General features: G+C 64.6%; 6 protein-coding genes across 16 annotated transcripts in view; 2 read left to right on the top strand and 4 right to left on the bottom strand.

The window, feature by feature from the left end:
- Positions 1–664: 664 nt before the first annotated feature.
- LRRC24 (leucine rich repeat containing 24) lies at positions 665–3751 on the top strand. Of its 3 annotated transcripts, none has more exons than XM_047841722.1 (4): positions 665–832; positions 987–1265; positions 1438–1597; positions 2289–3751. In XM_047841722.1, exons 1-4 carry the CDS (start codon positions 665–667, stop codon positions 3215–3217), a joined length of 1536 nt encoding a protein of 511 aa, XP_047697678.1. In that variant the 3' UTR covers positions 3218–3751. The 3 variants fall into 3 exon arrangements, with proteins under 3 accessions (XP_047697678.1, XP_047697677.1, XP_047697679.1); XM_047841721.1 differs by having other exon boundaries at positions 1429–1597; XM_047841723.1 differs by lacking the exon at positions 987–1265 and having other exon boundaries at positions 1429–1597.
- On the bottom strand, positions 3736–7961 carry LRRC14 (leucine rich repeat containing 14). 8 transcript variants are annotated; one of them, XM_047841711.1, is made up of 5 exons: positions 7707–7961; positions 7269–7299; positions 5696–5916; positions 4930–5531; positions 3736–4837 (listed from the first exon to the last, which is right to left on the bottom strand). In XM_047841711.1, exons 1-5 carry the CDS (start codon positions 7959–7961, stop codon positions 4270–4272), a joined length of 1677 nt encoding a protein of 558 aa, XP_047697667.1. In that variant the 3' UTR covers positions 3736–4269. The 8 variants fall into 8 exon arrangements, with proteins under 8 accessions (XP_047697667.1, XP_047697670.1, XP_047697673.1 ...); XM_047841714.1 differs by having other exon boundaries at positions 4930–5514; positions 5696–6049; positions 7163–7299; positions 7707–7757; XM_047841717.1 differs by lacking the exon at positions 7269–7299 and having other exon boundaries at positions 5696–6049.
- Positions 7911–14322, top strand: RECQL4 (RecQ like helicase 4). The gene is given in 23 exon segments (XM_047841710.1): positions 7911–8043; positions 8107–8140; positions 8229–8329; positions 8542–8685; positions 8930–9538; positions 9541–9702; positions 9774–9900; positions 10031–10144; positions 10249–10380; positions 10465–10557; positions 10634–10770; positions 11221–11304; positions 11387–11566; positions 11645–11824; positions 11897–12011; positions 12116–12378; positions 12456–12732; positions 12812–12941; positions 13023–13192; positions 13272–13452; positions 13535–13682; positions 13859–13967; positions 14056–14322. Coding segments are annotated over 23 exon segments (3699 nt in total). The 5' UTR covers positions 7911–7959; the 3' UTR covers positions 14181–14322.
- Positions 14323–14391: 69 nt separating this feature from the next.
- On the bottom strand, positions 14392–16902 carry MFSD3 (major facilitator superfamily domain containing 3). Its single transcript, XM_047841725.1, has 5 exons — positions 15688–16902; positions 15166–15313; positions 14956–15080; positions 14779–14888; positions 14392–14687 (listed from the first exon to the last, which is right to left on the bottom strand). Exons 1-5 carry the CDS (start codon positions 16367–16369, stop codon positions 14514–14516), a joined length of 1239 nt encoding a protein of 412 aa, XP_047697681.1. The 5' UTR covers positions 16370–16902; the 3' UTR covers positions 14392–14513.
- A 1433-nt stretch (positions 16903–18335) lies between these two features.
- Positions 18336–23015, bottom strand: GPT (glutamic--pyruvic transaminase). Its single transcript, XM_047841724.1, has 12 exons — positions 21710–23015; positions 21048–21213; positions 20814–20903; positions 20626–20734; positions 20311–20444; positions 19902–20145; positions 19694–19773; positions 19477–19613; positions 19176–19350; positions 18917–19072; positions 18691–18803; positions 18336–18620 (listed from the first exon to the last, which is right to left on the bottom strand). The coding sequence occupies exons 1-12, from the start codon at positions 21751–21753 to the stop codon at positions 18530–18532; spliced, it is 1539 nt and encodes a 512-aa protein (XP_047697680.1). The 5' UTR covers positions 21754–23015; the 3' UTR covers positions 18336–18529.
- A 377-nt stretch (positions 23016–23392) lies between these two features.
- PPP1R16A (protein phosphatase 1 regulatory subunit 16A) overlaps positions 23393–26850 on the bottom strand; it is a 40196-nt gene continuing 36738 nt past the window's right edge. For both annotated transcript variants that reach the window (XM_047841720.1, XM_047841719.1), the window contains 8 exons: positions 26641–26786; positions 25385–25488; positions 25194–25318; positions 24980–25105; positions 24816–24891; positions 24613–24742; positions 24281–24446; positions 23393–24023 (listed from right to left, as the gene is read on the bottom strand). In XM_047841720.1, coding sequence (XP_047697676.1) covers positions 23649–24023; positions 24281–24446; positions 24613–24742; positions 24816–24891; positions 24980–25105; positions 25194–25318; positions 25385–25488; positions 26641–26786 — 1248 coding nt within the window. In that variant the 3' untranslated portion in view covers positions 23393–23648. The remainder of the gene's footprint in view (positions 24024–24280; positions 24447–24612; positions 24743–24815; positions 24892–24979; positions 25106–25193; positions 25319–25384; positions 25489–26640; positions 26787–26850) is intronic.

Here is a 26850-nt window from a genome sequence, read left to right as displayed (position 1 = left end):
TTAATGCTGGGTCAGGGTCAGGTGAAGACAAGGACACGTGGTGTGGGGCCTTGGGCTTCGTCTTGGGGGCACAAGACTTCTGCTCTGGGCTCTGCTTTTGGACATCTCCATGTGGACAAGGAGAAATGTCTTCCTAGAGCCTCTTCCCCTTCTAGCCTGCACTTGGGTAACTGGGTCCTGGGCTTCACCACCTACATGTTCCCAAGCCCACACTTTGCACCAGCCTCTTGTACCTTAGAGTCAAGGAGTGGCTAATTGCTAGAAAGTAGAGACGCCCACATGCATGAGTGCAAAATCGCTTACGGTGCCAGATGGAAATAGATGGGAAGAGAAGGGGGCTGGGGTGGTGTTGGCTCTCCCCACATGGCCAGTGTGGTAAGACTAAGAACTCTGGAAATTCTAAATCGGAACCTGATGCTCCAAATCTTCATGACTGTGTTTTTGCAAAGGAAAAAAGCCAACTTTTCTGTTTGTTTCTTGTTTTTGTTTTTATCGGTTGCTTGAACTGATTTATAACTTTTCAGAAATTAGACACAGGGTGTGGGCCTCCATCCATGTTCTTCGCTGGCTCTCAAGTGTTTCAGGAGGCACATCACATCCAGGGTGGACTATAAGGCCCGTCAGGAGGTTGCAGCTTCGTGGTCCGCGGCCGGTCCCGCGGGAGATGGCCCCGGGGGCGCCCACATTGCTGCTGCTGTGGCTGCTGTGGTTCCCTGGCTTCCCGCCCCGCGCTGCCGGCTGCCCAGCCGCCTGCCGCTGCTACAGCGCCACGGTGGAGTGCGGCGCCCTGCGGCTTCGCGTCGTCCCGCCCGGAATCCCACCCGGGACGCAGGTGGGCACCGCTTGGGGCCACTGGGCCGCGGCTAGAGGTGCCCGCGACACGGAGGGAGGGGTGTGTGAATGTCCCCGTGGGTGCTGGAGAGCCCCAGGGGAGGGAGACTCCCTCAGCAGGGTAAACACCCTCCCACCCTCCCTCCGGCCCGCAGACGCTGTTCCTGCAGGACAACAGCATCGCGAGCCTGGAACCGGGCGTACTGGCGCCTCTCGCCGCCCTGCGCCGTCTCTACCTGCACAATAACAGCCTGCGCGCCCTGGAGCCAGGCGTCTTCCGCGCGCAGTCACGCCTGCTAGAGCTAGCGCTCACCGGCAACCGGCTACGCGGCTTGCGAGTTGGCGCTTTCGCGGGCCTGGCCCAGCTGCGTGCACTCTACCTGGCTGGTAACCAGCTAGTGCAGCTGCTGGATTTCACCTTCCTGCACCTACCGGTGAGGGGGGAAGGTGGGCAAGGGCAAGGGTCCTCCGATACCTCCACCTGCCCTGCGGGGCTAGAGCAGTGAAAGGGAGAAAAGTTAACCCAGGTTAGCTCCGTAAGAAGGGGACCTGGCCGCCAGGGCCCCTTCCCCTGATGATGTGCTGTCCTTCCCTCAGCGACTGCAGGAGCTGCACCTGCAGGAAAACAGCATTGAGCTGCTGGAGGACCAGGCCCTGGCTGGGCTTTCCTCACTAGCACTGCTGGACCTCAGCAGGAACCAACTGGGCACCATCAGTCGTGAGGCCCTACAGCCCCTGGCCAGCCTGCAGGTCCTGCGCCTCACAGGTACCTCCTGGGGAAGGTTCTCATGCCAGGGTATCTTCCTCGGCCACAGTGGTGGCAGTGGGAAGCAGGCCCAGGTGTGGAGTGGGCTTTGATGGCAGTGGCTCTGAATCCCAGACCATCCAGGAGCGCTCTGCAGGGTCATACCATCACCTGGACCCATGGGCGGCTGATAGGAATGGGAGTGCTGGAAGGGGCACAGCTCAGGGACCTGGCCTAAGGATTAAGACAGAAAAGGTAGAAATCCTCTGTTGAGGGACTGGACACTCGGGAGCTATGGCGGGGGGGGGGGGGGGGGGGGACAGACAGAAACTGGAAAGACGAAACTAGGGCTGGCATTTCCAGGACACAGCACCTGAGGACGAGGCTGACAGGATTGGCGAGGTCTCAGTGCTGTGGGATGCCTTTGGGGACACCGACTATCCACCCAAGTAATGAGACTTGCTGCAGGGAGAGACTTCAAAGGAGCAGAGGCTTTCTTAGAAATTAGTGAACTGGACCACGCAGCACAGAACTGCAGGGGGAGGGAAGAGCTTGCCCACACTCCAGGGAGCTTGAGGTCAGAGAAGAGGTGGCAGGGGCCCCTCTCCGGGAGGTGGGAAAGGGGTTCCGGTTCTGGCCAGCAGAAGCCCAACTGCACAGGTTGTTCTGGGACCATTCCTGAGCTACCCGTCCGCCACTGCTCTGCCCACAGAGAACCCATGGCGCTGTGACTGTGCCCTGCACTGGCTGGGAGCATGGATCAAGGAAGGGGGCCAGCGGCTGCTCAGCTCCAGGGACAAGAACATCATGTGTGCAGAGCCCCCGCGCCTGGCACTTCAAAGTCTCCTGGACATATCTGGCAGTAGCCTCATCTGCATCCCGCCCTCTGTACACGTGGAGCCGCTGGAGGTGACGGCCAACCTGGGTGAGGACCTGCGCGTTGCCTGCCAGGCTTCCGGCTACCCGCAGCCCCTGGTGACCTGGAGAAAGGTGGCCCAGCCTCGTGAAGGGCAGCCACGGGCCCAGATCCAGCCAGAAGGCGGGGCACCGCGCCCAGGCGGGCCCGGCGCCTCTGACACGGGCAGCGGCATGCTCTTCCTCACCAACATCACCCTGGCCCACGCTGGAAAGTACGAGTGCGAGGCCTCCAACGCCGGCGGCGCCGCCCGCGTGCCCTTCCAGCTCCTGGTCAACCTGTCCCAGCAGCAGCAGCTGCAGCTGGCGCCCCCGCCGCCTCCGGCCGCCGGCCCCGTCAGCCACGAGCCCCTGCAAGAGGCCGGCAGCATGGCCTTCCGCGCCCTGGGCCTGGCCACCCAGACGGCCATCGCGGGCGCCATCGCGCTCCTTACGCTCACGGCGCTGCTGCTGGCGACCATGATCTGCCGCCGGCGGCGCAAGAGAAAAAAGGCGCCGGGACTGCCGGGGGAGGGCGCGCTGTTCGTCAACGACTATTCGGACGGGCCCTGCACCTTCGCGCAGCTCGAGGAGCTCCGCGACGAGCGAGGCCACGAGATGTTCGTCATCGACCGTTCCAAGCCACTCTTCGCCGAGGGCCCGACGGAGGCTGCCGATGGCGCAGCAACCGGGCCGGCGCAGGGCCTCCCGCTGCAGCCGCCGGCAGCCTACGAGATCCACTGCTGAAGAGTGCGGCCCAGAGGGGCGGGCGGGCGGGCGGGCGCTCGCTGATGACGTAGTCTTCGCGGATTGGCAGGCCCGCGGGCTCGCCCCGCGCATGCTCCAGCGCAGTCAGTAAAGGGTAAAAGCTGCGCAGTGTGCGGCGAGCCGTGTGTGGGATCTGGGGGCCCGAGGGCGGGGCGCAGGCACCTGCGGACCCCCAGCTCTGCGGACAGAATCCCTAAGGCGTCAAGGGACGGTGGCCGAGGAGGCTCCCCACGGCCCTACCGAAGCCCTCCAGAAAAGATCCCTCCAGCATCACCCTAATCGCTAGCTCTGCAGGTCCGGCCACTGGCCCGCCAGCCTGCTGGAGGACCTGGGGCCTCCCCAAGGTGGGAGAGGCGAAGGGCTGTGGAGGTGCCCAGGAAAGAGGGAGGGGGACAGCAGACCGGAAGACAGCTGTTACCCAGTGGCTACGCTGGAGGGGACAGCAGAGCCAGTGACATGTCATTCTGACCAGTTAGGACAGAAAAAAACACCACAAATTTAAGTTCCAAACACACTGCACATTTGTACCTTAATGACACCCGCTGGCTCCAAAGCCCAGCCAGGTTGTCTCCCGGGTGCCAGGGCAGAGAGAACCATGAAAGGCTCCAGTGCGTGGGGACCCAACCCACCTTGAAGCAGGTCCCTGTTCCAGCTTCAACCCCAGAGCAGTCTGTTCTTGGGAAGGGCCCAGACAGAACACCCTCTCTCAGCTCACAGCTGGGACCCCAGAAACATTCCAAAGAGAGGACCAGGACACCAGAGGGCAGCCAAGTGCACCCAAACCAAGCCTGGCCTTAACAGGCCTGGAATCCAGCCCTTAAGCCCGCAGTCAGCCAGTCAGGGGAACAGGTACAGGGCAAAACCTCGCAAGGTGCTCCACCAAGCATCGGAAGGCTGCGAGAGCCCAAGAGCAAGGAAACCAGAGACCAGTGACTCCGTGTCAGGCCTCCAACAGGGTCCCAGCAAAGGCTCTGTCTACCTAAGGCAGGGAGGGGTCTCCAGCAGCCCTGAACACCAGGACAGCCTAGAGGTCATAGGCTGAAGTAGTCTGCGGCCAGGCGCCCATAAATGTCAGTGGTCCAGAGCACATGAGCACGACCTGAGGCCAGTAGCAGCTGGTGCAACTCCGCCTCCACACGAGCAAACTTCTCCTCATTGATGGAAGCTTCCAGCAGGACAGAGGCAGGCGGTGGCCAGGGCAAACCCTCATAGCAGTCCACAGGGAAGGGGTGCACCACCGTGCGTAGCTCAGCCTGCACTACCGAATCCCGTAGGAGCTCCTTGAGGCCCGCCATGGACAGTGGGTTGCCATAGAGACCGAGGTAGCGGAGGCTGGTACAGCGCGTCAACACAGGGAGCGTGGCCAGCAGCTGGGTATCAGCAAGCTGGCACTCAGTCAGCTCGAGGTGTAGCAGTGTGGCTGCTGCTGCCTGCAGCAGACCCTGGAAAGGCTCCAGCTGGCTGCCGGACAGGTCGTTGCCACTAAGGTCCAACTTCTTGAGGTGGACAGCATGGGGGCTCCGTGCCAGGAAGCGCAGATCCTCGGGCAGCAGGGCACAGAAGGCCAGCTCCAGGCTCTCCAAGGGACTCTGCAGGGTGCTAGAATAGGGCACACAGGTCACAACCAAGTAGGACCAGGGCAGGGTCTCGGAAGAGGGGAAAAGGACAGGGCAATAGTGGGGCTTGCTCACCTGAGCAGCTGGTCCAGCCGCCCCGAGAGAAGAGAGGAGCCCATGCTGAGTTCCCGCAGACAAGTGAAGCGGCCCATCTGGGCCAGGAAGTAGCGAAAGTTGTCCTCGCCATCCACAGAGGGCTGCCTCGAGTCCCCATGCACATAGTGCAGCCGCAGGCTGGCCAGGTGCTGGAATCGGGCCACATGTGGGATGATAACAGACAGGCCACGCAGGCCCAAGTTGTTAAAGCGCAGGTCCACACGGCGCAGGCAGCCCGCATCCAGCAGCTGCAGCAAAGCCACAGTGTTGCGCATGGGCAGGTCCTCAGCCCGCAGGTCCCGGCAGCAGAGCCGCAGGGGACTGCCCACACTGCTCCGGAGTGCCTCCCGCAGGAACGAGTAAGAGGCCCGGTTCACCCGCAGGTCCACACGAACCTCCACAGGAATGGGGGCTGGCCCAGGATCCGCGGTCCCGCCCTGCTGCTGTGCTATGCAGGTGCGGGCCACAGCTGCTGTGCAGTCCCACATGCTCATGGTGCCAGGGTCCTGCTCCACGCCGTCATCCAGTAGGCCCGTCATGTCCAGCACCCGCAGGGCATGCTTCCTGGGAGCACGGGTAGGCTGAAGCAGGAGACAAGGAAGCAGAACCCACACCCACTCCCAGCCACCTTGGGACAGAAGCCACATGCCTGTTTCCGCACTGAGCTCTTGCACTCGCCTGGAACCTCAGGGGGGAACCCTCTCTGCACCCCCCAGGCCTGAGAGCCCCTCGGGTGCACCCATACCTGCAGAGAGGCTGTGTGCCAGCCTCGGTCTCTGGGGTGTGGAGCCGGGCTGTCAGCCCCAGGATCACAGCCTGCATGCTCTCTGTGCTGGGGCGCTCTTGCAGCAAGGCCCGGCTGCAGTGAGCACATTCCTGCAGCAGCTGCTGGAAGCTGAGCAGCGGGAAGGGCCATGTGTGCACCAGCTCGCGAAGCACAACAGTCTTCTTGTCCATGAAGGCCACCTTGAACAGCAGGGGGAAGAGCTCTCGAGGCAGCAGGGGTAGGGCCTGGCAGGCAGCTGGCTGACACTGGAGCACCTGCCGCGTGCTCAGGAACACAAGCGTGTGCATGGCGCCGGGCCAGGCAGGAAGCCACCTGCAGGGAAGGGCCCTTCAGCGGGGAGGACAGACCCCAGGCCACCGCCCGGCCATAGCCTCCTCCATCGCTGGTAGTGGGAAGACCCAGCGTGGTGCTTAGCACAGAGCTGGCACTCAATGGAGGACCGTGGCACCAAAAAGCAAGTGCTAGGTGCCTGACAATGGGTTGAACTGAATGAAAATAGGAATGGGGCCACCCCCCCGGTTCCCTACTTCCAGAAGCATGGTGCCTCTTTAGGAAAACTTAGCCATCAAACAGTACATAAATAGCACAATACCAAAAATGACCACTGGCCTGGGTGTGCTTTTGATGACTGTTGCTCTGCAGGACCCCCCCCCCCCCACCACCAACATCTGTACTTCAGACCTCACAAAGCTGCTTATCAGAGATCCTCTTTTCTTCAAAACTAGAATAAAGCTCACAAAGCACACAAACACTAGAGGGGCTAAGATACTCCCAAGGGGTGGGAACCTGCCCCACCCTCCTCCAGCTCTTGCAGGTGGTCCTTGGACAGGACCTGGAAGCACTGACGCAGCTTAATAAATACCAGCATAGGTAAAAAGAACGGGTACCCAGGGAACATTGTGTCCAGACAGCCTGAGTAACCCAAGCCTTCAGCGTGACCCTCAGTCCTAACTACTATGGTCCAGTAGTACTGCCAAGCATGGAGATCTTTGCAGACTTACAGAAAAACAGAAAGCAAACCTCATCCACCAAAGTCTTTGTCACCTGTCTAAACATCTCCCTTTTCCCTAAAAAACCACAGTGACTCTCACACCTATAGGATTCATAAGACCCCAGGCCAGGAGTTGTTCAGATGGGTACAGGCAGCAGCAGAAAGCGCATCCAAGTTAACAAGGGGCATATAAAAAAGGCCTGGGACCCCGGGGGGTACCTGGATATCAGCACTGTTACTGACTTCAGCAGCAGTAACAGCCAGTGGACTCTCAGCGGGCCAAACATCTCATCCTCAAAACTGCTTCCCAGTCATCCCCCCAGAAACAGATTAGAAAACTAAGCCCTAAATCTTGCCCGGCCAAGGTCACAGCCTGGGCGATGAGCTCGGGGAAGAGGGAGCAGTCGGGCCCCAGAGTCCCTGTTCTTCCGGACCTCATACACAACGAAAGTCCTTAGGGCACTGGTTCTTGAGAAGCCCCGAACGTCAACCCTCGGCCTTGCTCTGCCTGTAGACAATTCTCGCGAGGACGACTCATACCTCGCTGTGACAGGACAGACCAACCGAGCACCTGTCACGAGAGGAAATGAAAGCAGCCAGTGTGGTCACCATGGGAGGAGCCTCTTGTGTGGTGGCCGCCGCCCCCTCCCGCCGGCCCGCGGCTCCCGGCGTTTGCCCCAAGACGCCCCCCGCCCGGCTCCTCCCGGGCTCGAGCCGAGGGACACCATCAGTGCGACGCCCTCCGCCTCCCGGACGGGATATGCCCCTCGAAGCCGGTGCGTCGCCCCCGGGGCCCGAGGTCGCTCTGCCCGACGCGGGGCTCCAGATCCTTCCCCACCCCGCAAACGAACCGCCCGACTCCCGCTCCCGCCTCCCGGGCGGCGCCCGCCCCGAGCACCCGCGCCTGCTTCGTGCAGCCAGGGAGGGCCGGGGGCGCACGCCGCCCCGCTCCATCCCCAGCCGGCCGCCCGCGCTCACCGGCCCCACAGCCGCTACGACCGCCACCGGCCCCGCCTCACGGTCCGCCGCGCCCCGCCCAGCGCCTCCGCGCACCGCGATGACGTAGCCACCACCCATTGGTCTTCCCATGAGGGTCCCACTGATTGGCTGCCCCGGAGGAGGCTGCCCAGACGCCCCGCCTCCGACCCTGCGGGACGCCCCCATTGGCTGGCGGCCGGCGTCTCCCTCGCGGCGGGAGATTTGCGGAGCCCGCGGCCGCGGGGCGAGCGCCATGGAGCGACTGCGGGACGTGCGGGAGCGGCTGCAGGCTTGGGAGAGCGCGTTCCGGCGGCGGCGCGGGAGGCGGCCGGGCCAGGTGCGGGCTGTCCGGGGACGGGGGTTGAGGGTGCGGCCTCCGGCTGACGCGCTCCCTTCACAGGAGGACGTGGCGGCGGCGCCTGAGGATACCCGGGGTGAGCCCGCCGACGCGGGGCGGAAGGAGGGGCGCAGGGTGGGTGGGGCGACCGGCGGCCCCCCGGTAACCCTTCACCCCATCCCCAGCGCTCTACCGGGAGTACCGCGCCCTGAAGGAGGCCCTGAAGGAGGCAGAAGGGGTCGGACCCCGCGGCCCCAAGCAATCGCTTTCCGTGCAGGCAGAGGAGGTACCCAGGCCTTGACGCCCCAGCCTCCCGGCCAGTCTCCTGCGTGGCAGAGCCCAGAGGAGCCGTGAACGAGCCTGTGTGGGGCACAGAACATTGGGGGAGGACTGGGCATGGTGGAGGAGGGCCTGGGGGCTGGGGAAGGGAGCTGGGGACAACTCCGCCCCTCGCACCAGCCTTTCTCTGGCTCGGACTCCCACCGCCTCTTCTTGCAGGTGCCAGAACCCAGCTGCTGGGGGCCCCACTTGAATCGGGCTGCGACCCACAGTCCGCATCCTCCTCTTTCTGGGCCAAGCCGGCCAGGGTCTGTGCGGGACTACGGGGAGAGGCTTAAGGCCAACCTCAAGGGCACCCTGCAGGTGAGAGCTGAGAGCCAGGCAGTCAGTGCATCCAACCTGTACCCAGAGCTGCTCTCCACTCAGTGACCGGACCCCCAGATACCCTTTTCTGCTAACCCTTCCACGCACATGTGCCTGTGCAAACGTGCACACGTACGCTCTTGCAGCACTAATCAGGCGGAAACTCCTGGGGGGAGTTCAGGTCGGCGGCAGCCTGGAGACCTGAGTTCCTGCTTGTTGGTCTGTTCCCCCGCACCCCCACCAGGCTGGGCCAGCCCTGAGCCGCATACCCCGGACTCCACGAAGACCCTCGTCCGAGATGCCCACCCCAAGGCCACCAGGTGCAGGGGCTGCCCTCATCTCTCCAGAAGAAGTCAGTGAGGTGCCCTTGCAGCCTGCTGGGCCCCAGCTGAGGCCGGGCTGCCTCCAGCAGCTACAGGCATCCTTGAGCCTGCGACTGGGCTCCCTAGACCCTGGCTGGCTGGAGCGGTGTCACAATGGGGCCCCAGATTTTCTGGGGGCTTCCAAGGCCTGCCAGCCTAACTTGGGTGTAGAGCAGTCACAGTCTCTGACTTCATGTGTCCCATCTGTCCCTGGTCCCAGCACTAGCCCTGAGGCTCAAGCCCTACAGACAGCTGGAGTCAGTGCAGGGAGCCCCCAACCTGGTGACAGTCAAGGCAAGAGGTGGACATGGAATAGGGAGCCAGAGGGGAGCCCTGCACAGGCCCAGCAAGACAGTGGCCAAATAGGACCCCTGCCTGAGGAAGCTGGGACTGCAGAACATGCAGAAGACCCTTCGGGAAAACCCCTGTGGGCACAGCGCCCCAGTGGCGCCACAGCCTCCAGGTACCACAGCTTCAGCCTCCCGGTAGGGTCACCTTAAGTCGAGCCAGGTTGGGGCAGGCTTGGGGCATGGCCCACTTGTACATCCCTTCCAGAGTAGCTGTGCGGAACGGAGGTAATTACGTGCGGCTCAACATGAAGCAGAAACGCTACGTGCGGGGCCCGGCTCTCCGTGGAAGGCTCCTCCGCAAGCAGGTGAGGTGCTGGCAGGCACTCCCGTCACCCCTACTGCCTCTTGCCACGTGACCCTCTCTTATGGCCCCCAGATGTGGAAGCAGAAGTGGCGGAAGAAAGGGGAGCATTTTGTAGGTGGTCGGCCCAGAGCCACGCTCAAGAATGCTTGCTTCCGGTGTGGGCAGCTAGGCCACTGGTCATCCCAGTGCCCCCAACCAGGTGAGACCTCTGCTCTGGTGGTGGGCCGGGCTGAGGTTTTTGGAGAGGACTTGTACTCTTGGGGGGGGGGGGCGGGGGAGCACCTGTAGCTCAGGTAAAAGATTCTATCTGCTTCTTCTACCTAACCTAGAGCATACCCCAGCCCCCCAGAAGAAAGGTGGTGAGAATGAAGACGACACACAGACCCTGCTCGCTTTGGAGGAAGTAGTCCAGAGGACAGGCAGTGCCAGCTGCCGACTCCCTGGTGAATGAAGGGGTGGAGGGCAGGTTGTAGCTAGGTGTGTTTTTGCTAGAATGACCCCAGCCCAGCCTGGAGTTCCCACACCACCCTTGTCCATCTGTTTCTAGTGAGTGAGAAAGATCCAGAGCCTGCTGGGCCTGAGCCGTTGGTCACCGTGGAACAGCCTGTGCCCCGGGTGCCCTGCCTGCCCCCTACCGTGCCACCACTTTACCCACCAGGGCCCTCTGGGCAAGTGGCGGGTGAGCAGATGCTTTTCAGCTGAGAGCCTTTACTGGGGGATGGGGGCAACTTGAGGCCATGCTGACCGACACCTGTGTCCACAGAGACGCCAGCTGAGGTATTCCAGACCCTGGAGCAGCTAGGGCACCGTGCCTTCCGCCCCGGACAGGAACATGCGGTCATGCGGATCCTCTCTGGTGAGCTTGGCTGTTGGGGGATGGGACAGGGCCAAGGCCCGGCCACAGGATAGCACACTGACCCTGTTCCCACCAGGCATATCCACGCTGCTGGTGTTGCCCACCGGTGCTGGCAAGTCCTTGTGCTACCAGCTCCCCGCGCTGCTTTATGCCCGGCGGAGCCCCTGCCTCACACTGGTCATCTCTCCCCTCCTGTCTCTCATGGACGACCAGGTGCGCAGACGGGACCCCTCCAGCACATGCAGAAGGCAGGAACCAGTGCCCACGGCTCTTCTGACCCTTTGGGGCTGCTGTCAGTTACTTGGCCGGAGCTGTAGAGAGCTCAGCTATTCTCAACCTGCCAGCTCTGTCCACAGTCCCCGGCCTGGCAATGGTCCAAGGGCAGCAGGGACACAGCTGGCCAGACCTGAGTCCACCCCCAAGAGGAGCAGCTCTAGGGAGGGAGGACGTCCCCAGTGGGGCCTGTCTGCTCTTGGCACTCCTGAACCAAGGCTCACAGGGGGCTCTGAATCCTTAGTCACAGGATCTACGAGCTGGGATTTTTCTCCCTAGGGAGCCCAGGTTGAAGATGGCAACAGCTGTCAGGCCAAGCACCACTGAGCGCTGTTTGAGGAAGAGCAGGGGAAGGGTGGCTTGCAACTGGTCGTCCTTTTGTACCCACAGGTGTCTGGCCTGCCCCCATGCCTGAAGGCGGCCTGCATCCATTCAGGCATGACCAGGAAGGAGCGGGACTCTGCCCTGAAGAAGGTGAGGGAGGGGCTTTACACAGCAAGATGGGTAGGGACAGAAGGCAGGCCCTCGATGATGCTCCTGACCTTGCCGTCCTCAGGTTCAGGCGGCCCAGGTGCACGTTCTGATGCTGTCACCCGAGGCACTGGTTGGGGCTGCGGCAGGGACCCCTGGCTCCCTCCCTCAGCTGCCTCCCGTTGCCTTTGCCTGTGTCGACGAGGCCCACTGCCTGTCCCAGTGGTCCCACAACTTCCGGCCCTGCTACCTGCGTGTCTGCAAGGTGAGCCTTCTTTGGGGTACAAGCGAAGGGGCAAGGGAGGGTGGGTGGGGCACCTTCACTGGCTCCTCTCCCACACAGGTGCTGCGGGAACACATGGGTGTCCGCTGCTTTCTGGGTCTTACGGCCACGGCTACGCACAGCACCTCAAGAGACATGGCTCAGCATCTAGGCGTGGCTGAGGAGCATGTCCTCAGAGGGCCAGTCACCATCCCCACCAACCTGTACCTCTCTGTGTCCACGGACAGGAACCCAGACCAGGTGAGTGGACACACCGGGGCCCGGCAGAGGCACTGCCTCTGACAGCCCGTGCTGACCACTGTCGCCCACCAGGCTTTGGTGACACTGCTGCAGAGTGATCGTTTTCGCGACCTGAACTCTGTCATCGTCTACTGCAACAGACGCGAAGACACGGAGCGCATTGCTGCGCTGCTCCGCACCTGCCTGTGTGAGGCCTGGGACCTGGGGCCTAGAGGGGAGGTCAGCAGGACTGTGCCCCACGGACCTGCCCCAGGAACACGTTCTACCCAACTGTCTGTGTCTTCTCTGCAGGCCAGGCCCCGGAAGCTGTGGCCGAAGCCTACCACGCCGGCATGTGTGCCCGGGAGCGCCGGCGGGTGCAGCAGGCCTTCATGGAGGGCCGGCTGCGGGTGGTGGTGGCCACAGTGGCCTTCGGGATGGGGCTGGACCGGCCAGACGTGCGGGCCGTGCTGCACCTGGGGCTGCCCCCCAGCTTTGAGAGCTACGTGCAGGCTGTGGGCCGGGCTGGACGGGACGGCCAGCCCGCACACTGCCACCTCTTTCTACAGCCCCAGGTTCTTACTTGCCCCACTTGAGCTCCCCCCACCCCACCCCACCCCACCGCCCCACGTTTACAGCTATTCTTTCGCAGGGTCGGGACCTGCAGGAGTTGCGTAGACACGTGCATGCCGAGGCCTCCGACTTCCTTGCCGTGAAGAAGCTGGTACAGTGCTCGTTCCCACCCTGCACCTGCACCCATGCCCGACAGCCCCCAGAGCAGGAGGGAGCCAAGAGCCAAGAGAGGCCTGTGACCGTGTCCCCGAGCGAGGCCGAGCAAGCCAGCAACAGAGGCCTAGCCCAGTGCCTGGGTCATGAGCGGGCACTCCCAGTGCAGCCGCTGGTGCAGGCCCTGGACATGCCTGAGGAGGGTGAGGAACTGGGGGCAGGAGTGGGTACCTCCCCGCATCCCCACGTCCCTGTGTCCCCTAAGCCCTGCTCTGCCTCCAGCCATTGAGACCCTGCTGTGCTACCTGGAGCTACACCCACGGCGCTGGCTGGAGCTGCTGGCACCCACCTATGCCTACTGCCACCTGCGCTGCCCTGGGGGCCTCCCCCAGCTCCAGGCCCTGGCCCGCAGGTGAGCACACATCCCACCCCAGGCTGGGGCCAGGGGCACAGGACCAGGGCTGCTAATCACATATCCCTTTCCCTGGGACAGGTGTCCTCCACTGGCGGTCTGGTTAGCCCAGCAGCCACAGGAAAACATAGGTGAAGGAAGCTATTCCGTAGAGTTTGACGTGGTTAAGTTGGCCGACTCGATGGGCTGGAAGCTCGCCCCTGCAAAGCAGGCTCTCCGTCAACTGCAGTGGTACCCAGAGCCTGGGACAGGTGAGCCCTGCCCCCAACCCTGCTCGGACCCAGCCCTGCTTGCCGCCCTCCTGCCTGTGTCTCACAAGCTCTCTGGCAGGTGCACATCGGGACACAGGGGTGCTGGTGGAGTTCCGGGAGCTCGCCTTCTGTCTGCACAGCCCCGGAGACCTGACAGCCCACGAGAAGGACCAGATCTGTGACTTCCTATATGAACGTGTACAAACCCGTGAGCAGGAGGCCCTGGCACGCCTGCGACGCACCTTCCAGGCCTTTCACAGGTGCAGGAGAGGTGGGCGGGGCCTGAGGCCACCCCCGCTTCCCCCTCTGGTGAACCGCGCTGACAGATTCCTCTCACCCCAGTGTAGCCTTCCCCAGCTGCGGGCCCTGCTTGGAACAGCCTGATGAGGAGCACAGTGCCAGGCTCAAGGCTCTGGTCAGCGGCTACTTCGAGGAAGAGGGTCCAGGAGGCATGGAAGACGAGCAGGGCCCAGAGCCAGGACAGGCCAGGGTGAGTGCCAGCCCCTCCTGGGGGGTTGAAGAGAGGACACAGGCCTGCAGTGAGGTCAGGCAGCAAAATGCGTGTACACGCTTACACACTCTGTCTCCTGCCTTGCACCACGGTGGGCTGTGCGGAACTTGGTGCTGTGGAAGTGTGGGCTGGCCTTACGTGCCTGCCACCCACAGATCCAGGACTGGGAGGACCAGATACGCCAGGACATCCGCCATCTCCTGTCCTCGTGGCCAGACCAGCAGTTCTCGGGCAGGGCTGTGGCCCGTATCTTCCATGGCATCGGTGAGGGCCTGGGAGGCTGGGTTCGGACATGGGCAGGGGCCAGGTCTGGCCCAGAGTCCTCAGGGCTGTGTCTGCCACTCCACCACAGGAAGCCCCTGCTATCCAGCCCAGGTGTACGGGCGGGACCGGCGTTTCTGGAGAAAACACCTGCATCTGAGCTTCCGTGCCCTGATGCGTTTAGCTACAGAGGAGATCCTGCTGTGGGGCCACTGACCACCCTGCCGCAGGCCAGCCCTGCTCCCCCATGTCACACACAGGGGGCTGTGTGGCCACCGTGCAGAGGGAGCCGGGTGTGGCAGTTTATCAGGGAAAAGAGAAGGGACATTTGTGGCCAAGACAGTGACTGACTACCTGGGCGAAGCCCACCACCAGAAGCGGGGCGAAGAGGCCCCAAAACGCGGAATAAAAAATGCTCAAGTCATTCTCAGGAACCCTCTTTTCTTATGGGGCAGCCCCCACGGCCTGAGGACAGCCTTGCCCATCACACATCCCAGACAGCTAGGCCGTGGGCACGCTCAGCTTTATTAGGTGGGCTGGCCACCCAGCTCAGGCCAGGGTGCTGGGTGCCAGACCCAGATACAGAATGGGCATGCCTGAGAGAGCAAGGAAGAGGGAGAAGCAGAGATGCAGCCCCAGGCTGTCAGCCAGGGCTCCAGCCAGTGTGCCCAGGAACAGCTTCCCCAGCAGCTCCAGAGTGGCCAGGAGACTGTAGTGTGTGGCCTGCGGGGGTGGGGTGGGGTGTGAGATCAAATGAGGTCTTGCTTGCATCCCAGCCCTGCAGCCCCTGGGCATCCCAGCCACACCGTCTTACCTGCAGGGCACTGGGTGCCAGCTGGCTGCAGTGCATCATCAGGGTGAATGTGGTGGTTGTAACCAGGCCCCCCAGGAAGTGTTGCAGACACAGGCTCAACAAGGCTGCCCCTGGGAGGGCCAAGATCAGTAGGGCCCGGGACTCTGGACTCCTCCCCTCCCGTGGCCAGCCCCTCACCTCTCAGGACGGTGCTGGGGCCCAGCCTGACCCCCGGGGTGTCCAGGTGGAAGAGCAGGGTGGTCTGGCAGGCCAGACCACCAAGACGGAAGCGAAGCACAGACCTCAGCAAAGGCAGTGGTTGCCTGGGGTGGGGAGATGGGGCAGGTCAGGGAGTGTGGGGCAAGGCAGGTGTGAGCAGGTGGGTGGGGCAAGCTGAGGAGGGCTCACCAGTGCCTGGCCAGCAGGGCCCCGCCCAGGGACGAGCCTACAATGGAGCAGACCACAGCGCCCACACCGTTCCACAGGCCCAGCTCTGGAGTAGAGATGCCATGGTCCAGCAGGAAGAGCGGAAACAAGCTGCTGGCGCCCTGCTCACCTGTGGGGAGAACGCGAGCAGGGGGGCTGCCCACCTCTCCACTTGGGGCCTCAGTTGCCTTCCCCTAGCCAGGCCCCTGCCTTGCCCCTGTCTTGGGCCACGGGTGCCAGGAGACAGCTGGGACTGGGCATCAGCCAAGCATAGGGTCAGCATGAAGCAGCATCTGAGACCCAAGGGGCTATGGCTGGAGCTCACAGAAGCCATGCAGCCAGAGCTGGAGAAGGACCAGAGGCAAAGCCCAGCTGCAGAGCCAGGCTGGGCTCCAGCCTACAGTTAATACCCCAGAAGGTGGCCACAAAACGGGTTCCAGGGCTCCTGGGGATCCACCTGCAGGCTCCCGTCCCTGCTGTTGCCTGACTCAAGGCCTCACTTACCCAGTTTGTAAGTGAGCACAAAGCCTGCTGTCCACAGAGTACCAGGCATGGCCAGCAATTCCTGCAGAAGGTGCAGGGTGCGGAGGGGTCGTTCTGAGGGCTGAGATACAGGCAACTGCTGCAGGGCTGGTGCAGCCCAGACCAGGGCAGCAGCCAACCAATAGATGGCAGCCAGGAGCAGAAAGAGCAGGGGCCAGGAGAGGGTGGGCACGAGGGCCAACAGGCCCCCTCCCGCCAGCACTGCCCCTAGCTTATAAGCGACCACCTGCACTGTGTTACCAGGCCCTAGCTCGGCTGGCTCCAAGAGTTGTACGGCCAGCGTGTCCAGGGCCACGTCCTGCACAGCCGCACCCAGGTTCAGCAGCAGAAGCAGCCCTGCCACGGTGACAGGCAGCCCAGCCTGGCCAGCTTCTGCAGGAGGCAGGACTGCCAGCAGCCCACACACCAGGCCCAGAGCAGCCGTGCTGAGCATCAGCCAGACCCTCAGGGAGCCCCGCGTGTCCACCAGTGGGGCCCACACGAGTTTAAACAGCCACGGCAGGTACAGCACCTTGGCCAGTCCCACACGTGTCAGGGAGAGGCCGCGCGCCCGCAGCAGCACGGGCAGCAGGCCGGACTGCAGCCCATAGGGCAAGCCTTGCACTAGGTAGAGCCCGGCCAGCGGCAGGAGCTTCCCATGCATGGCCAGGAGCGCGGGGAGCCCGAGGGCGAGTGCTGGGGGATCAGGGGCTGGGGCTGGGCCTGGAATCTAGTGGCCCGGGCTGGGTTCAAGGCCAGGTCAGAGCCCGGATCGGAATCAGAGGTCCGGCTTGGAGTAGGGGCAGGCAAAGCGGTTCCGGGTGGGGTCCGCTCCGGTCAGGATGAAGTCAGGGATCATACGGCGTCATGGCTCTTGGGCTGGGCCAGTCAGGTCAGGGCTGTGCAGGCTGGCGTCCGGACCGGTACCCTCGGGTCCAGAGGCGGCGCGCCCTCCACAGACCGCTCTCTACGCAGCCGCGAGATGCGGCGGCCACAGAGCTTGAGAAGCGGGCCAGAGCGCCGGCCTCCCTCGGGCGCCCCCCGTGGCCACTCCGGGTGCGGCCGGGGAGCCTTGAACACGCGCCGCGGGCAGCCTGGCTGATGTTGAGTCCGTGGCCCATCCCGGTCCTTCCCAAGGTTATCAGGTCCGGCTCCCAGACCCCCTGGACCCACACCCTAACTCTGCAGAAGTGCTTGCTTCCTTGGTGCCTCACCTGGAGCCTGGTTCTGCAGTGTCCACCGGGTCCTTCCGGCAGCCCCCACGGTCTACTACTGCTTACTTCCGCCGCTGGCACCCTCGCCTCCTTCTGGCTGTGCTTCCGGTGCCTTCCCCTAGCCAGTGGCCACAGAGGACCACGAAAGGCAGGTTTGTGTGAAAGGTCTCACCCGGAGGGACGCAGCCAGCTGCTCCCCGCGACGCCCTCTAGCGTCCAGTGACAAGGCCAGGAGAGGAGGGCAGGCGGGCCCAAGTCCTGCCAGACTCCAGCAGGCTCTGTGGAGGGAGGCGCCCCTCCAAGCGTTTCATGCCTTCTCTCCCCTGCCCAGAGCTGCATCCCAGAGGGCTCCCAAGGTCCAGAGGAGGTAGCGGGTGTGGCCCAGGGTTAGGAACCACCTCCAGAGCAGACAGAGCTAGAGTGCTAGTACTGGCTCCTAACCCTTGACCCCCTGGAGCCAGCCCAACCCTGAGAGCGACAGCTGGTGCAGCCACCGAGTGGGTCTCCTGTCACTTCAACAAGTTTCCTGTCTGTAAAAAGGGGACTGCCATCCCTCCGTAAGAAGACTGCAGTGACCCACAGAGTGCGCACACCGTAGACACTAGTCCTTGCTCCAGTGGCAAGGACAGAGGGCTGCACACCCGCCAGGGCCTGGGCCTCCCCAGGGCGCCCCTTTGTCAGCATTTTACACACTCGTGCTTCCGCCCCTGCCCTTGGGCGCTTGGGCTTGGGAGGGGCCTCCACCCTCACTGGCCCCAGGACTGCATTTGCGCTAGGATATCACATCTCACACTTCAAATCCATACAAACAAAGCAAGAGTCGCTTGCTCATTCTTCCTCCCCTCCCCTCCCCTCCTCTCCCCTGCTTTCCAGCAGCCTCAGGTGGCAGCACCAGGCCACCTGCCCATTTAGGAGGAAGACCAAGACGTCCTCCCTTGAGTGCTGCCCACCCATCCAGCCAGCTCCAGCCTACAGTTCACTGCTGCCAGGAGAGAGGTGGAGAGTACACCAAGGGGAGCCAGGCCAGGGGACACAGCTTTCTGTGTCTTCCTTAGGCTACTGTTTCTGATGTGGCCACCCTGGGACTCAGTTCCCCTGTTTCTTTGTCCAGCGTCATCACCAACCCTAACGGAAAGGCCCAGTACCTTCCTTCACACCTCCTTCTCTTCCTAATTTTTATGTGAAGTTTGCCACTCTCTGCCTTGGGACCAGACACCAGAGTGGAAACGCAGCCCATGAGAGGCACCGCATCTGTTGTAAGGTCACCTCCTCTGGGAGCCCTCCTTGACCACTCCTCCTGAAGGCTGACAAATGTCACCCACCCACCCCCCAGCCCCGCCGCGCAGCCTCTCCAGGCCCGCACAGAACCCCAGCTCAGAAAGGAACTCCGGAGTGGACAAAGGCAGGGGAAGCTCATACAGGTATGCACACCTGAAGTAGTCAGGCTGCTTCATAGCTTTATTGGGGGCCTGCAGAAAGGCAGGGGGCCCAGCCCCGCAGGCAGCAGGAGCAAGTCCTGAGGGCTCCAGAGACCCCCAGGGCCCTGGGCATGGTAAGTCCAGGGTCGGCCCTGCCGGCCCAGCCTGGCCCCAAAGCGGGGAGGGGAATGGTTAGGAGTACTCTCGGGTGAACTTGGCGTGGAACTGGCTCAGCTTCTCCAGCAGAGGCCGCAGCTTCTCCAAGGGGGGCAGAATGGTCATCCTAAAAAGGGAGGGAAGTAAGCAAAGGTGTTGCGGGCTGCGGGGAGGAGCCGCGCGGGGCCGGGCCTCACCGGAAGTGGTAGGTGCCTTCCTTCTGCCCGAAGCCACTCCCGGGCACCACGCAGATGCCGGTCTCCTCCAGAAGGCGCAAGCAGAAGAACATGTCGGGCGCCAGACCCAGCTCCTGAGGTCGGGCGGCGAGGAGGAGCGGTCAGAGCTCGGCGCCCAGGCCCCGCCCTCCCCCGGGGGCCCCGCCCCGCCCCGCCCCGCCCCGCCCCGCCGGTCTAGGCCCCGGACCTGAGCGCGCTGCACGGCGCGCGGGGGCAGCTGCACGCGAGGGAAGGAGTACATGGCGCCCTGCACCGGGTTGCAGCGGATGCCGGGAGCCTCGTTGAAAACTTGCTCCGTGAGCTTGGCCTTCGCCGCCAGCTCGGCCAGGACCGCCTGCCTCTCCTGCGGCGGCGGAGGGCGGGCCGATCAGGCGGGGCCGGGCCGCGGTCGCGCAGCCCCCTCCGCGCCCCCGCCCCCCTGCCCCCCTGGGCTCTTCCCCGCTCACCGCCTGGAACTGCGCGAAGGAGGGCTCCGAGGGTGCGGGAGGGCTGACCACCACGTCCAGCAGGAGCTGGCCCGGCACCGGCGGGCACAGCCGCACGCTCATCAGTTTCTGCATCTGGGACTGCACCGCGGGGTCCATGTTCACCACCTCCACGTAGCCGCCGCGGAACCCACACCTGCGGAAGAGGACAGATGTCCAGGCTGGCAGGGTCGGCGAGGCGCGGGGGGGGGGGGGGGGGGGCGGGGGCGGGGCAGGCCGAGGATGGAGGCCGCGAGCCCTCGCCCGCCCGGCCTGCACGCACTCTCCCATGTAGCCTTTGGAGACCGAGTGGAAGGAGGCGAGCTCCTGCTGCGCCGCGTAGGGCGGCCCCATCTCCGTGAGCACCTTCTTGAACGAGTGGAACTGCGAGCCCTCCGCGTACACGTTGTCTTGGTACACCTGGGCGGGCGGACGGGCGTCACGGGGGGCAGCCGCTGCTGCCCTCCGACCGCAAGCCCCAGGCGAGCCCCTGCCAGCACCTCATCCGCCATCAGGAAGAGGCGCTCCTCAAAGGCGAAGCGAATCACGGCCTCGATGCACTCGCGGGCTTGCACCTGCCCTGGGGCGCGGGACATGCAGCAGGTCCGGGTCAGACTCGGGGCGCGGCGCTCAGCGGGGAGGGGGAGCAGGGAGAGAGGGCAGACTGACCGCGGCGGGGGAAGGGGTGGGGGGGAACGGGCGGCGCACCAGTGGGGTTGCCGGGGTTGATAACGCAGAGCGCGCGAGGGCAGCAATGATCCCGCGCCTGGGCCAGGGCGCGCCGCAGCTCGGCCACGTCGAGGGCCCACGCGCGCTCCTCGTCCAGGTAGTAATCCACCTGCACAGCGTTGAGCTCGGCCAGCGCGGCCGAGTAGAGCGGGTACTGAGGGATGGGGATGAGCACACCCGTGCGCGTGCGACCCTCTCCAGCCACCAGCAACTTCAGCACCGTCTGCAGGCCGGATGGGGAGGGGAAGGGAAGACAAGGTTGGTGAGGCCAGGGGCTGCACCTGTCCCCCGCCCTGCCTGGAACCGGTGCCAGGGTGCCAGGAGGAACAGAGTCCTGCCGGCCGCCCAGAAAGAGCCCCGGTGTCCTCCTGCCTCGGCCCTGGCCTACCACGATGGCGTCGCTGGCCCCGGTGGACAGGTAAATGTTATTGGGGTCCGCGGGAATGCCCCCGTCGCGCCGCTCGATGTACCTCGCTACATCCTCCCGGATCAGCTGGATGCCTGAGCTGATGCTGTAGGCCCCTGAGCCAGGAGGCGGGGCAGAGCGGGTGGGAAGAGAGGACACGTGAGGTCCCTTAGCAGCCCTCCCAAAGATCTCCGCCCCTTCCAAGCGGGTGGGCGGATCCACCCCTCCCTTGGGACAGCCTCCCTCCAGCTCCTGCTCCTCCCTGGGGCTTTGGCTGGTTGGGGCACTGGCACTTACCCAGGCTGTGTCCCCCGCACGCCTGCAAGATACGCTCAGCCCTTCTCTTGGCATCCTCGGGGAAGTCCGGGCTGTTCAGGAGATCAGGGTGGACGCAGAGGGCCAGGACCTGGGAGGAGCGAACGCTGAGGCCCGAGCACGTGGGCCGAGGGGGGAGAGGCGCCAGGGCAATGGCGAGCCAGCCTCACCTGACGCAGGAAGGTGATGGGCTTCTGCCCCATGGCCTGTGCATCCCCGATGTTGGCGCGAATGACCTCAGTGAAGGGCTTCTTTACCCCCTAAGAGGGAGGGGGCACAGGCAGTGAGAACGGAGCCTTTATTACTCTGGCAGGTCCTTGTCCTACGTGACTCTGGGGAGGAATGGAGCCGACTCAGCTGCCCAGGTGGAGCCTGGAGGACAATGGTGGGGCCCAGAGCCATACCTGCCGCAGCTCCTGCTCCAGCTCAAGGGCACGCAGCACGATGGGACCTCGCACCGCATACTCCACCTTCCGGACACAGGGGTTCATGGTGTCCAGCGTCAGCACCTTCTCCTTCAGCCCGTTCATTGCAACCTGGCTGTGGTCACCTGCCCTCAAGGCCATGACCCTACTCAGACCAGGCAGGAAGGTCAGGATGCGGCAGGGTTCGAAGTGGGGATAAGGGTAGCTGGGTCCGGGCTCAGTGGGCTGGGGCTGGGAAGAGGGAGCCTGGGTAGGGGGGCTCAAGGTAAAGGGCACCCTCTTCACTGCAGCCTGCCGGCCCCACTGAACGGGACAGAAAAGGCTGAAGAAGGAGCTGGGGCCACTGGGCCCCGCCCCACCAGTCTGGGCACAGTTCTGCCCCCGGGAGCCATAGGGAGTGCATGAGGAGGCAGGCGGGGCTTGGGGCGAGGCCCAGTGCCCGCCCAGTGGCGCGCAGTGTCCCCACGATGGGGGGAGCAGGAGACCTACGTGGGGGGTAGGGACAGACAGAAGGTTCAAGAAGCTGTAAGGCACTCAGCCTGTGGGGCTGGGGGAGGTGCGCTGAGTGCCCTGGGGGGTTGGCAGGGCTGAGCAGGGCTAAGCCCCAAGGGGAGACGGAGCTGGGGCCTCTGGAGATTTACCCCAGCAGGGCTCTGCCAGGGCAGAGCCCTCTCAGGCCCCCCATCTTTGCTTGGGCTAGCAGGCCTGTCTCCCAGGCAACTGAGCCAGGCCTCTATAGAATCCTGGGGTTATCGGGGGAGGGGAGCAAAAGCCCAGACGCAGGGTTCCATCCGGCCCCTCCCAGGCTGGCAACCATGGCCCATAGGCTGCAAGAGCCCTGTGGTTGGACCTTGGTCCCAGATCAGCAACTGGTAGAGGCCAGAGTCTCCGGGCTGAAGTGTTGGAGGCGGGGGCAGGGCAGCTCTGGGCCTTTGGAGGGCCCTCGGACACCTGGGACACCTGGGACACCTCCACTGCTCTTGGTTGCTGTCCTGCCCTTTCACCAGGCCCCAGCCTAGAGCTGCCCTTGGGTATCCACACCACAGGCCAGGTGACCTCAGTTCCCCTTCCCTGGAGCTCCTGATTGGTAGAGACAAGGGGAAGCAAACAGTGATAGGCCCTCTGAGCCCCACCTTCCCAGGCCCTGAAGGGAGCTGATAGGCCATGCCCAGGGGTGGCTACCCCAACTGCTGACATCTGACAAGGTCAAGGCACCAGCCCTTTGACAGGGGCTGTGGGCAGCCGGTCAGGCCCGGGCTCCTCGGCTCCCGCTGGCTGGAAAGGGAAGAACAGGATCCCCAAGCAGCCAGCCGGTGTCTCACCTCGCACCCCTCGGCTCGGCTCGGCTCTGTGCTACCTCGGGCCCCCAGCGCACGGGCCTGCCCTTCCAGGACCCAGCAGCCCCAGGCGGAGCCGGCCCCCTCCCGCCCCTGGCAGGAAGGCCCAAGTGGCAGCTGTGTTAGCAGGTGGGCCTTGGCAGCTGCACCGCCCCACACACTAAATTTACCCAGCAGCCTACCCGCTGGCCCGCCCCAGCCCTGCCGAGGACACCCCTCCAACCACTGATGCTCAGGAAAGGGAGGGCCCTGCAGACACAAGGCTGACTGGGTCAATATCCACTGGGGAGGAGAAGGTGACCTCAGCCCATTTCACCCAGCTCTGGTGGCCATGCAAAGCTGCCCACCACGGACAAATGAGCTGGAAGTGCCCTCAGCCCTCCCACTCGAGGCCCCTAAAGGGCCCCTGTCACCCTGACACATCATGCCCAGCCAGCTCAGAATCTGGGCGGCCAACCACTGGCCCCCTTTGCCAGCCCAGGCAGAGGCTGGCGGCCAGGTCCCGGGATCAGGGCTACAGGCCAGGAACAGGGGACTCATCCCCCAGGGAGGTTTCTGACTCTGGCCTTGTACTGATTCTCCCCTCCGGCTATGGCTCGAGTCTTGTGGAAACACCCCGCCCACCCCCCCCACCCCCCCGCCCTTCCGAGCCAGGATCCCTGCCCCTCTGGCATGGATACCCCCAGCTGTGACCCGACCCCCCCCCCCGCCCCCCACCCCCTGCCAAGGAATGTCCTTCCAGAGCTCCCTGCTCCTCTCAGGGAAGTAAAGAGTTACAGAGGAGCCTCCAGGAGGCTGGGAGGCAGGGAGGAGGGTGCAGCACAGGCCAAGCTCCTCGCCCAGTGGCCGTGGGCCTCACCCCTACGCAGTGCCAGGCAGCCACAAGCACCTACAGGCCCCGAACAGGGACAGGCACACCCAGGAACAGCAACACGGCACTCCCCACCCTCGGGACAGCGGCCCAGCTGACACACACGACAAGGCAGGTGGCAAAACAGCCCTTTATCAAGTCACAGGATGAAACTAGGTTACTGCAGCCAGGAGCCCCCAGGATGGCTTCTGCCACAGGCTCATCCCTGAGTGAAGACGCTGGCATCCTAGATGCAGGAAACAGGGAAGGCCCTGCACCGGCCGCCCCTGAATAGCAGCACCGGGCACACACTGGGGTCTCCAGAGTGGGGTCCCGAGGTAGCCTCTGGCTGGGCCTGGCAACGGGACCCTCACCACTCTCCGTGCCAGCCCCTCACATGAGCAGGCAGCACGGCCTCTTCCCCGTGGGGGCCTCCTCCGAGGGTGCCGTGAGCTTAAGCAGGGGCGGATCTCCGCCAGCCCTGGAGCTGCGCTCGGGCTGGGGGGTCTCGGCGTCCACATGCAGGCCGGACTCCGGGACCTCGGGCCCCTCGGGTGGGGGCCGTTGCAGCTTGGCAGCAGCTCGCTGGCGCTTCAGCTCCGCCAGGGTGTGGTGGGCCTTGGCCCGGGCCAGGGCGTCAGGCGCTGTGCTGTCCAGGGGGCTCAGCTGGTAGGAGACACTCCGGTCCAGCCGCTTGGAGTACAGGTGTCGCCCTGGGGTGCCTCCAACTTGGCCGTTGTGTGGCCTGGCCAACTCGGGGTCCTCCTCCTGTTGGGGAAGCGTGGGCCCAGAGGCCATCAGGAAGGCCTTCTCTGGCCTCCCTTGGCCTTGGGCCCCAGCATGCACGGTGGTCAGGGGGCAGAAATGAGAGTGGGGGCAGGAGCCGCCCCTGTGGCACGCTAGCCCAGTTTATGGGCACAGGGACACTGCTCCCGCCGGCTAGGGAGTCGCCGATGTCACCACCCAGAGAGGGCAGGGCCTAGGCCCCCAGCCAGCATGCCGGAGGTGGACGGCGCAGGGCTCACCTCGCCGGACGTGGGTCGCAGCTCTGCATCCGTCTGGCCGTCTTCGTCCTCCTCAGGTGGTTCTGGGCTGGTGGGTGGTGGCTGTTGCCACACGATGGCCTCCTGGGCATGCTCCCTGCGGTACAGGCTGGTGCGCTGGGTCAGGCTCACCCTCCTCACCACCTTTCTGGGAGAGGGTCGGGGGGAAGGCCGTCACCTGCCCCGCAGACTGCCCAGAGCTCCAGCTGGCACCTGAGCGCCGCCGGCAGGGGCGGGGGCGGGGGTGGGGGTGGGGGGGCGGGAGGGGGTTCTGCCAGCGGAGGGTAGGACACCGGGGTCGACTGCGCGCTCACCCCCGGCTGCCCGCGCTGGAGGTGCGGCGGCGCAGCAGAGAGCGCTGGCGGCCCTGGGCGCGCAGGAGCGCATCGTGCTTGTGCTTCAGCTCCAGCAGCTTGGTCCGCACCTCCTCGTCCCCGCACACGTCTGGGGAGAAGTGGGTGGTCACCGGTGCCCTCTCACCCACCCTCTACAACCGGCGGAGGCGGCCCCAGCTCACCAAGAGGTGTCTCGTCCATCAGAGACCTCCCGTTCAGGTCGGCCCCGTGCGCCACGAGCAGCTCCACCAGGTGCACCTGAGGGGCCAGCGAGCCCGGGCTGCTGAAGGCCTCAGAGGCAGGAGCCGCCGGCCCGGGCCCGGCTGCCCCCGCCCCCGGCGCTCACCTGGCCCCAGTAGGCAGCCGCGTGCAGCGGCTCCCAGCCGTCCTGGTCCTTGGCGCTCAGGCTGGCTCGGTGTTGAAGCAGCAGGGCGGCCGCCTCACTGAACCCGTTGGCGGCAGCGATGTGGAGCTGCAGGCACACCGCCCGGCCCTGAGTCCCCGCCATGCCCCTCCAGCGGCCACCTCCCGACCTGCAACCCGCGCGGCCCCATCGTCACCAGCGTGGCCCCATGGTCCCGGGGGGCGTCGATGTCGGCCCCTGCCTGCAGCAGGCTTCGGATGTCGTCCAGCATGCGCAGCTCCGGCAAGGCCCGGGCTTCCTCGATGCCATCCTGGGTAATGCCTGCGAGGCAGGGGGGCTCAGAGCTGGCACCCGGGCACCCTGGCAGGCAGGTGGGGCCGTACTCACCGCGGTCGGCCATGGCTGTCTCAAGGCAGTCCAGCGTCCGCTCATCCTCACACAGGTCGTAAGGCATGTTCCCGTCGGTGTTGACGGCCAGGAGGTCAGCACCACTGCACGCAGAACGGACAGGGGCTTTGGCCACAGAACGCTTCTCCCCCACGGAGGCCTCCAGTCCACCGTCTGCAGAGGCCCCCGGCCCGGGGCTGCTCTCCTGGACGGTGTGGGTTGAATGTGGAGGAGGCCCAGGCCCCCGGTGCCCCTGGGACCATCTGGCTGTGGACCTCAGCTCTGGATCCTGTACTCACGCCAGGCAGGCCACCCCCCAGTCTCCACCCACGTCTGACCTCCAGGTTCCTGACACCCACCTGTCCCTGTCAACCTGCACAACGGGCCCCCGTACGAGGGGGCACTGCTGGGACTCTAGAAGCCTTGGGGAGCAAAAGACAGAGGGAGGAGAGCCCAGATGACAGAAGACAGCTGCAGAGAACGGGGCTCAGGCAGGAACGTGGCCCCAGGGAAAGACAGGGAGCTGAAGGGAGCCCAGAACACAAAGGTGGGCGCTCACTGTGGAGAGGAGCAGGGAGGGGGTAGGCGCTGTCTGTGCACATCCATCCCTCCTACTCTGCGGCATCTGTGTGTGAAGGGGAGAGACTGCCACCCGCCCACACACCCACCATCAGCACCTGGACCACTCCGAGGACAGCCTGGGCCCCCGGCCGTCTGCTCTACTACAGGGGTCCCTATGGGGGGATTCCTGGATGCCCCTTTGTGTTCACCAAGGCCTGTGTCCGAAGCAGCTCTGCCCTGCTCCGCCCTCCTTGTCAAAGGCCCCACCTCCGTCTTCACCACTGCCACCCCCATCATTCTGCCCAGAGTGGCAGTTCTCTGGGCAGACCCCAGGGAGGATCGGAGCTAGAGGTCAAGGCCTGCCCTCAAGGAGTTCCCAAACCCCTAAGAGTGCTAGGCAGGAGGGTGTGCCCAGGCCGACAGCCTGCCGGGCAGACAACCACACTGCCCTGGGCACACGCTTGTCCCCTTGGCGTCAGTGTCTGCAGCCTCTGCCCAGGCCCTGATCTCCACCAGCATGAAGTCAGGGTAGGCAAGGGTGAGAGGGAACACAAGAGGCCAAGGGCCAAGTGTGCTTCCTGTGGAGGGGACAACAGGCTCGTGTCTCAGGAAGAACTACTATCTGCGAGGAAGGCCCTGCCCCCTGGCCTGGCTGCGGCCCCTCCCCAGCTCTGGCCACACCAGCGGGGCCCTACCGGGCAATGAGCAGCTCCACCAGGTGCAGGTGGCCACAGGTGGCCGCGGCGTGCAGGGGTGTCCAGCTTTCGCTGTCACGGGCGTTGACCTCGGCCCCGGCGTCCAGCAGCTGCCGTACCACGTCCCGGAAGTCATCGATGCAGCTCTACGAACCACAGAGCCTGAGGCCAGCGCCCCGGCCAGCGCCCCCTCCTCTCCCACCCCACCCT

This window comes from Prionailurus viverrinus, chromosome F2 (assembly GCF_022837055.1).
Source record: "Prionailurus viverrinus isolate Anna chromosome F2, UM_Priviv_1.0, whole genome shotgun sequence".
Classification (NCBI taxonomy): domain Eukaryota; kingdom Metazoa; phylum Chordata; class Mammalia; order Carnivora; family Felidae; genus Prionailurus; species Prionailurus viverrinus.
The sequence above is the reverse complement of the archived record's forward strand: the minus strand, read 5'-3'. Positions and strand labels throughout refer to the sequence as shown.

Bases quoted from the DNA above. Each gene is read 5' to 3' on its own strand.
- LRRC24 (XM_047841721.1), top strand. From the start codon at position 665: ATGGCCCCGGGGGCGCCCACATTGCTGCTGCTGTGGCTGCTGTGGTTC. The intron at 1,266-1,428 runs GTGAGGGGGGAA...TCCTTCCCTCAG, and splicing joins TCACCTTCCTGCACCTACCG to CGACTGCAGGAGCTGCACCT. The intron at 1,598-2,288 runs GTACCTCCTGGG...CTCTGCCCACAG, and splicing joins GCAGGTCCTGCGCCTCACAG to AGAACCCATGGCGCTGTGAC.
- LRRC14 (XM_047841717.1), bottom strand. From the start codon at position 7,961: ATGGCGCTCGCCCCGCGGCCGCGGGCTCCGCAAATCTCCCGCCGCGAG. The intron at 6,050-7,706 runs GTGAGCGCGGGC...CCTTCCCTGCAG, and splicing joins TCGTAGCGGCTGTGGGGCCG to GTGGCTTCCTGCCTGGCCCG. The intron at 4,838-4,929 runs GTGAGCAAGCCC...GCCCTATTCTAG, and splicing joins CGGCTGGACCAGCTGCTCAG to CACCCTGCAGAGTCCCTTGG.
- MFSD3 (XM_047841725.1), bottom strand. From the start codon at position 16,369: ATGCATGGGAAGCTCCTGCCGCTGGCCGGGCTCTACCTAGTGCAAGGC. The intron at 15,081-15,165 runs GTGAGCCCTCCT...TCCCCACCCCAG, and splicing joins GCCCTGCTGGCCAGGCACTG to GCAACCACTGCCTTTGCTGA. The intron at 14,889-14,955 runs GTGAGGGGCTGG...TGGCCCTCCCAG, and splicing joins CCCCAGCACCGTCCTGAGAG to GGGCAGCCTTGTTGAGCCTG.
- GPT (XM_047841724.1), bottom strand. From the start codon at position 21,753: ATGGGGGGCCTGAGAGGGCTCTGCCCTGGCAGAGCCCTGCTGGG. The intron at 20,445-20,625 runs GTAAGTGCCAGT...CTCCTGGCTCAG, and splicing joins GTGCGGGGGACACAGCCTGG to GGGCCTACAGCATCAGCTCA. The intron at 18,621-18,690 runs GTGAGGCCCGGC...CTCCCTTTTTAG, and splicing joins GAAGGCACCTACCACTTCCG to GATGACCATTCTGCCCCCCT.